The 8956-nt window shown below is 26.2% G+C and overlaps 2 protein-coding genes across 2 annotated transcripts in view; both read left to right on the top strand.

Moving 5' to 3' along the window:
- The first annotated feature begins 243 nt into the window (after positions 1-243).
- LOC138940557 (queuosine 5'-phosphate N-glycosylase/hydrolase-like) lies at positions 244-8864 on the top strand. The gene is made up of 8 exons (XM_070309542.1): positions 244-360; positions 962-1210; positions 2032-2194; positions 2446-2559; positions 2858-3049; positions 3748-3989; positions 7955-8161; positions 8757-8864. The coding sequence occupies exons 1-8, from the start codon at positions 244-246 to the stop codon at positions 8862-8864; spliced, it is 1392 nt and encodes a 463-aa protein (XP_070165643.1).
- The window catches only part of LOC138940739 (choline/ethanolamine transporter flvcr2b), a 53349-nt gene continuing 51563 nt past the window's right edge, over positions 7171-8956 (top strand). The window contains exons 1-2 of the mRNA XM_070309891.1: positions 7171-7276; positions 7955-8189. The gene's annotated coding sequence lies outside the window, so the exon portion shown is untranslated. The remainder of the gene's footprint in view (positions 7277-7954; positions 8190-8956) is intronic.

Raw genomic sequence — 8956 nt, 5'->3', positions numbered from 1 at the left:
TAAAAATTAAAACAATTCAAATGGGAAAAAGAAGTAACAGCACAACAGATGAGCACGGATTTTGAAAGTGAATATAACACGTCGTATATAACACAATAATGCGAATAACATATTTTTGTATATAAATAAATGCTTATGAATATGTCCTTATATGTGTTTATCTTTTTTCGTGAAAGGTGACTGTGATAAAAGCCAGTTAGATTTCAACAGTTAGAAATTGTCGACGAAATATAACGTAACGTCATGGCTGAAGATAATAGCAGTGATGTAATGGAATCGTTGTTGGCGGCCGAATTTATCGCTGAAAAGGCACAAGATGTATTCGTCAATGAAGAAAGCATCAAGTCATTGGCATCGCACGTATGTTTCTCTTTAACTTTCGTTTAAAAAAAATTTCGAAACATTTGCGACATGTTCATGATTCGTTTGCGAATATGGAAAGAAAAGTCGATAATTTAGTGTTAAATTATATATATATTAGACGCGTAGCTCTTTGATAAATAATTCAATTTATTTTGACAAAACGTCTTATCGAGAAAATAAAACATAATTATAAAGAAGAATATATATTTTTAATAAATTTTATTTTGTATAAGTGTGTTTCGGGGATAATACATAAGAAAATGGATCTTTTAAATAAAGAATTATATCAATTGAAGAAAAAGAATACTTTTTGATATGCAAATTTAACATTTACTTATAAAATTAGTTGCATGATATCCTTCATATAGATATATATAGAACATATAGCGAATATTTCCATATTATTCGTGATTTGAAGCCCAAGTATTGCGAAGGTATTTGGCAAGTTAACGTGTATTATTATTGTTTGTATTATTTGATTGTTGCATATGCGATATTTGAATATTATTGTTGTATGAACAAAATTAATTTCTTTTTTTTTTAGAATTCCTCTTTTGCAAAAAGGATATCATTAAAATAAATATTTTGATTTATATAGGTGATGGTGTGGTTTAAAGAAACTGTTCAAGGTGCAGAGATAAAAGACTTGACTGATACAATCGCAAACAAATTCCTACGAAAATATGATGTTTATCCACATAAAGAAGATCCCAGAGCGGCGGATTGGCTGTTTGTGTTGCATACATTGAATTTTTCACTCTGGCATCCAAAAAGTAGTAAGCAATGGACAGTTGATGGTGAACTTGGATTTATTGCACTATGCTCTGCTATGAAAAGGACCGTTGATGTGAGCACTATGCTTATTCACTTTTGAGTGACGTATTGGCATAACCACCAATATTTTTATATTACTGTATTTATCTCATTATTTTGTATTATTTCTCTCTCTCTTGAGTGTACTATTAATATAATTTCATTTAACTTTTTATTATATTGACCTTTTTTGTTTTTACAAAATATTATTAAAGTTTGTCTTTTAATATTACACACATGACATATTAAATTTTCTTTCTCTTGTTGACATTTTTTGTCTGTTATTAACTTGTATATTTGTGCTAAGCATTTCTATTGCTCTCTTGCTTGTTTTATTTTAATATTTAAAATATTTAATTAAGTAAGTCTGTTTTGTGTGCATTATAAAATTAATTGTTTTTTAAGAAAGATACGAGTTTGTAATGAACAATTACATGTTTTTTCTTGAAAACAATGCTTTCTTTACATCACAACTGAAATTTATCTCGTTATTTTTTACATAAAAGTATTAAAGTAAAATAATTGAATATTTTGAGAGATATGTCATAGTTTACGTAAAATTATGTAAAACCAAAGTATAGTCATCCCATCTTTATTATTTTTTACGCCGAATATTGCAGGAATTGATTTATGTAAAAAAATTAGAGTGATCTCATTTAAAAAAGGGTTTCTTTTTTTCTGTAGAGCTTTTATTTAAAAAATTTTTTAAAATACGAATCCAAAAACAAATGTTATTTAGAATGCAAGATAAATGAGACAATCTGTATATGACATTATTTTCAAAATTTGTTTAAACGCGTTCTATATCTTTTTAATACTAATTTTTTAATATATTATGTGATGCTTCTGCAATAGAAAGGGATGCGTATATGGGTTCCTAGTTGTTACTCAAGAATAACGCAAAGTGAATTCGAATATATGTTCCAAGGTGATGATAGCGAAACTACTATTCCACTTATACAGGAAAGACTTAAGATTTTACATGAGGTTGGAGAAATTTTGTTGAATAAGTTTAAAGGTATAAATTATGACAATAAAATTGTATATGTGTAAAAAAAAATTTATTTTACTGCACTTTCTTTTAGTCGATATATATATTACAACATGTTAAGAGCCGATCGGTCTTTTTCGGGAGAGACAAAAATAATTTTTTTTACGAAATTTTGATTATAAATGTACATAGGCGGTTCATATTTTTTTTTTTCAAAAATTCATAAAAAAGATGCATGTAATTATTATTAAAATAATATATTATTGATATTATTATAGGTACTTTTACAGAATGTATTAGATTATCTGAACACAATGCAGATAAATTGGTGAAATTACTTTTCGATGAATTCGAGCTATATCGAGATGAAGCAGTATACGAAGGCAAAAAGGGTAATTATATTTAATAATATTACAGAGAAGTTTGAGAATCTCACGCACAATGATACCATCAAATAATAAAAAATTAGTAAAAATAATATATCAAAAATTTTTTAAATAATAAATTAATTTATAAATTAGCATGCATTTTAATCTATTTTTATTTACTATAATATATTGATACTAGATATATTTAAACATTGATGAATATTATACAATTATAATTAACTAGTTTAAGTAATTTAGTACGTTTTATATATTATTTCATTATTAATTTAGTAATGTTATATATATTTATTAAATTTTGCAGTTCGTTTTTGTAACAAAGCTAGGGCACTAGTAAACGACATATGGAGTTACTATAAGAAATGTGAACCTAAATTTGAATTAGATAAAAAAAATTTGATGTCTACGATGTTTATAAATTATCGTGCTCCTGAAGTTCTCTTTCATTACAAAATTCTTCGTTATAGTGACAAGCTCGTGACTAGATTCAAAAATAGTAAGATACTTAACATTAAATTATTTTTTACGAATAATAAATCTTTTAAGTTTCTAAATATTTTTTATCTCTAGGAACTTATACTTGTATCATATGATGAATAGAAATAGTAATTCTTTTTGCACAAAGCGCGAAATAATACGATAAACTTTTGTGTCATAAAATACTAGTAATCTACTTTGTCAAAAATTATTTCTATTACTATACATATTTATTCAATATTGAAGATTTGCAATGTCTACCTCCAATGTGTGTGATTATCTCTCAAGAGATATTTTTCATACAAAATTTCTGGTTAGTCAATCGGAGCGCGGACTTTATTTTATTGATTTGTCTAGAAAAAAATAAGACGAGAATGTGAGATAGAAATCAATGTAAAACGACATTTTATGAGAATGTCTTATTTATTTACATCTTCTTGTTATTAAATAAGACATAAAATTAGAAAGATAATTCACGACCTTATAAGTAGATTAAATTTGATTTATAGCCATGAGACATTGCTATTCGGCGCTCTATAATGTCTTTTAAATTGATAATTGTTTTGATTATGATATTTTACAATATTACATAGTGCATAAGTTTGTATTTAGATAAGTTGTATTTTTTTTTGTTCTAATTAATTTTGTTCTGATATGGATATATAGTTCCCGATATTTTTAGAAAATCTTAGCAAAATGCACTGCATTTTTTCGCAGAGGAACCGCTTGAGCATGGAAGCAGGGAAGAACTTGAGATACGCGGTTGCTCATTTTTCGCTGCTAAAAAAATATCCGAAGAAGTATGGAAGTTAAGCAGGGATTACATAGAAGACATACCAATTCTAAAGACAGATTATTTTATGGTACCGGTGCTGGTTGATAATTACTTGTTTGTATCTCTAATTGAAATTTTGCATAAAGAAAATGAGGACCAAGAACCATTCCATTATATCAGAACGGTGCACTATTAGAATACCATTATCATTAATTTGAAACTATCTTTTCAAACGTATAGTAATTGCTTTTATAATAATATGTCATTATGAAGTACAACATACTCTGCATTAATGTAATGTAATATCTTTTTTTAATCATTATTAGAAGACTTTTTTTTATTTTTAATAATTAGTAGAATAAATATAAATTATGAATTATATTATTATAATTCATTTGATTTTAATATAATTGAGATAAATTTTAGGTAATTATCTCATACACACACACACACACACACACACACATATATCTTAATTACCTTGATATATGTTATCAAGGACACGCGATTCTGAGTAACTTTCAAAAAGTTTTAGCTGTGGCTCGTTGTGCATTAAAAAGTTATTAACAAAATAAGTTTAATGAGTAGAACGCAATTTTCGGACACATATTATATATACATATATATTTATATAGTATATATATTCTTATATTTTTGAATATTAATGAGATTTGAATATAAATTCTCTTTCTCTATGTGTGTGTATTGCATTTTGCTGATGCTTATATTTTTCTCTTCTTACATCCCCGAGAAGTTATTTATCTCAAATAATGCTTCATACATCACACACAAACATAATATTCCTTCTTAAATGTATATGATGTCAGAAAATTATATTCTATTCATTAAACTTATTTTGTTAATAATTTTTTAATAAACAACGAATAACGGCTAAAACATTTTGAAAATTGCTCGGGATCTCGCTCTTGACAATATATATCAAGGCTATTGAAATCTGTAAGGTCGCCTCTAAACTTTATAATTACTAGATTTTATAATACAAAAATATTTTGCTTTTAACTCTGATACAAATAGGATTGTATTGAAAAGATTGACATATATTTGAAAAATGATAATATATAGGATGAGTCACTAGAAATTGTCTTCTAACATATTTTCATAATTGATTTTAAACAAAAAGATTTAAGACTAAATTGTGTTCTAAGATATCTTCATAATCGATTTTAAACAAAAAGATTTAAGACAAAAGTTAAATTATTTTGAGAGAACTCTTTGTAGTTTTGGTTTTTATTTAGGTGGAGGCGCCAAAAAGTTTTGAGAATCATCTTAAGTTTTTTTAAATGGAAAGCCCTATTTTTAATCAGCTATAATTGTAGAGGATAAAAAGACAAATCGGCACTATAATGACCTATAACACTTTGACCATGAGGTGATCATGAAATTAAAAAAATCTAGAAAAAGGAGGAGTAATAGATAGATAATAAAAGTAATAATTTTTCAAACAAAATGAATTAATTTTATTTAACAAAATATTTAGTATTACCCATTCATTTCATGACATTTTTGAATATGTTCTCTGCGAAAAATGCGCGAATTTGTTGCAATATATCTTTTAGAATCATTCGATAAGCATTGGTAAAACGTTTCATGTTTTCGGAGTTGTGAACACAATGTTTATGAACACAAGAGAACAGAATGTGTCCATAAGATTTCATTGGGATAACAGTGAACACATAGTGTATCGAGATGTACCAACAAGCCCCGAAGACATGAAGTAACGTATTGCCTATTATCAATGTCGATTCCAAAAGATAGTATCTTATTAAATAGAATTAATTTATTTTGTTTGAAAAATTATTACTTTTATTACCTACTTATTTGATCTATTCTGGATTTTTTCATTTTAATGTCACCGCATAGTCAAGGTATTTATAAATCGTTGGATTCGTCTTTTCATCTTTTACAATTATAATTCGTTAAAAATAGGGCATTTCATTAAAAAAAAGTTGAGATAACTTTTAAAACTTTTTGACGCGTCTTTTTAAAAAATAATTAAAACTACAATAATTTAGACTTTTCAAAATAATTTAACTTTTGTCTTAAACCTGTTAAAATTAATATTTGTGAAGATATCTTAGAAGGCAATTTCTCTAGTGACTCACCTTGTATGTTTTCTCAATGTATGCAAAACTGAGAAAAATCGAGGAAATTCATCTTTACAAATTTAGTATATATTAGAATTGGATGGAAGATGCGTTGATCCTTCAATTAATTATCTCTATTTTAACTACTTGTGTGATGACAAATATCGGAAATGTAATATATTTTTACAGATTTTCTTTTTGTATGACTGATTATTTTTTATTACAAGCTTTTGTAATTTTATTTTATTTGTATGTTTTTTTATATTTTATTTCCATTCCCAAAATCCAATTTTTTACATTTAAACAAGTAACAAATAAGAGATATTTTTTTGCCTATTAATTATTTATTTAATTATATAATATAAATGTATTTCTCTCTCTCTCTCATTTTTTGAATGACACAAAAAACTTGTGCAAAATCTTAAATTATATTATCTCTTGCAATTGGCAATACGTAGAGGTAACTCTTTCAATCTTTCTTTTATATATGTAATTTTATGTATAACGTAATATATATTATTTATTATTGAATATAATAACTAACATCGTTTATAAACGTTGTTTTATCTAAGAAAAAAAAGAACATTTATACAAACATTCTAAACTTAATTATAAGTGTATAAATATATATATAATTTTATTTATTTATTTGTAAACTTTACTCTTATTTCTTTTATCATTTTTTAAATCTATTTTCTTCTAATAATGCATAAATATATGCATATAGACTAACAATATAAATATATACGTATTATTATTATTCTTTTTTTTTGCTTATTCTTTTATTTTTATTTTTTTTAATGCTTACATTAAAGAGAGGAAATAATACTAATAACACTGTATTTCGAAATTCTAGTTATTTACTGTATGTAATTCAGCATACTGGGATTACAAAAGCTTTTTTTTATTAAAATAAGTTCGGTTGTTGATATAGATATAGATAAAAAAACGTGTAATGTATATTTATGTTTATTTTTTTGTTGTCAGAATGTATTTCAAAAAAGTGAATGTACGATATGCGAGTAATATTTTTACAAAATTTTTAAAAGGATAAAGACTTTCTACATTTTAATATCATTTATTTTCTCTGTTAGAGTCGTATAAGACAAGACTCAAAGTGACCATGATCGAAATAATATGTCACTCGACATTTTGAAACGACCGGCGAAAATAATGGGTCTGTTCTTTATAACTGAACTGGCTGCACTAGTTCAGAGTTTATCTTTTTCTCTCCATATTAGAAGGAGAAAGATAAACTCTCAGTGTTGCTGGAATCCGTGGAGTGAGCTTGGTGGTAGAAATCGTCTTCGAAAATGTGCAAGACGTATTTATCAATGCAATAAACGAAAAGGCATTCATGTCGAAGGTGAATTTTCTTATTTTGTTGGAAAAGTTATTTGAAAAAAGATAAATTAAAAGATTTTTTGCGAATGTATGGAGAAAGAGCGTAGTTTGAGGTAGGTTAGGTTAAATATTGAGGCGCGCCGTTTTGAAAATCGATTTCAATATCGCAATGTAATCTCGTTTTGGAAAATAACGTGTTACAAGAAAGCATAAAAGATGAAATCGCGATTAATAAATTTTATTTGGTAACGATCTCCAAGATAAGTAGTGGGAGACACTCGATAAGGTACGAATTTCCAATGAAAACATGAATCAAGAGCATAATAAAAGGAAATATCTGTATTTTTAATATTCAATATTTTTTAGTACAAGTACACAGATCTTATAAAGTCAATTTTATTATATACTTTTATCTTATTTCTTTATGTACAATTTTTATGTTAATTTGTTTATAATGTGAGTTGCGCGATACTTTGTATAAAATAATGACTACGTGCATAATATTTAATAAATATTTGTAAATTAATGATCATTCAAAGCACGAATATTGCATAGAATTGTGATAATTTTATGTTATTTCATTGTTGTGAATAATATATTGTGATATATAAAAATCATCTCAGATCAAATTTTGCTTTTTACTTGAGAGTCTTTATGCCAAAGAAATATTTTCTTATATTATTTTATTTGATTTGTATAGATGTTACACTACGTAATATGGGATAACAAGAATCTACCTGAAGTTGTACGCTGTCTCATGGGATATCGACATTATATTTCTTCTTATCGATCCAATGGCAGAGCGGTGGACTGGCTATTCATGCTGGATACATTGAAGTTTTCATTCTGGACTCCAAAGGCTACTAAACAGTGGACAATTAATGAACCAATTGAGGAATTTGCTATTGTACTTTGTTATCAAAAAAATTTTTGTCGTGAGTACAACACTTATTTATTTAAAGAGATTTTGGCCAGTTTTAAATATCATTCTCATCTAACGAGATCATGTACATGAAATTTCGCATTCTTTATGTGTGTCACAAAAGCCAAGTATCTTGGCGTAAAATGGTTTAATATCGTAAAATTGATTATACATATAATATTTAATTGATATCTTATGGATTTATCGACATCTGTACAATTGATAGAGAGCGTAGCACATTCCACAATGTTAGGATTCTACATGATTAGAATATACATTATATTTTTTTGATTTAATACTTTTTATTTAAATTTAACTTCTGTAATATAAATCAGGGAAGAAAGGGTTAAACTGATTTCTCATCTGTAATGAGTACTAATATTCGGAACGCTTTCTTTGGCTATCAATGTGTCGCGATGCCGTTTGACACGAATTTAATCATGCTTTTATGCACATTATTCTTACTATTATCCATTGTTATCCTCCAACAAAAGACGATCTTGTTTATTTATCATGCTTACATATAAGATCTTGTAAGTAAACCTATAATAGCTAAAAGATTATTACTTTTCCAATCTAGATATTAACATATCCTTATCCTTACAAGGATAGCAACACTAGCAACTTTATAGCTCATAAAGTAAATGCAAATTGGCTTTTTTTAATGAATATTATTCCTGTAGTATAGCATTTGATTCGATCTTATATGCTATTATAATTATATATTATATTTCCACAATAGAAATATGCACAAAATCTTACCTATACAAAATTATTTAT

This window comes from Polyergus mexicanus, unplaced genomic scaffold (assembly GCF_030449975.1).
Source record: "Polyergus mexicanus isolate NDT 795.1 unplaced genomic scaffold, iyPolMexi1.0 SCAF_17, whole genome shotgun sequence".
NCBI lineage: Eukaryota > Metazoa > Arthropoda > Insecta > Hymenoptera > Formicidae > Polyergus > Polyergus mexicanus.
This window is presented reverse-complemented; position numbering and strand designations above follow the sequence as displayed.

What these genes read in the sequence shown, in the direction of transcription:
- LOC138940557 (XM_070309542.1), top strand. Translation starts at nt 244, where the DNA reads ATGGCTGAAGATAATAGCAGTGATGTAATGGAATCGTTGTTGGCGGCC. An exon ending in TCAAGTCATTGGCATCGCAC is followed by an intron (nt 361 to 961) that starts GTATGTTTCTCT and finishes TGATTTATATAG; the next exon opens with GTGATGGTGTGGTTTAAAGA. An exon ending in CTATGAAAAGGACCGTTGAT is followed by an intron (nt 1,211 to 2,031) that starts GTGAGCACTATG and finishes CTTCTGCAATAG; the next exon opens with AAAGGGATGCGTATATGGGT.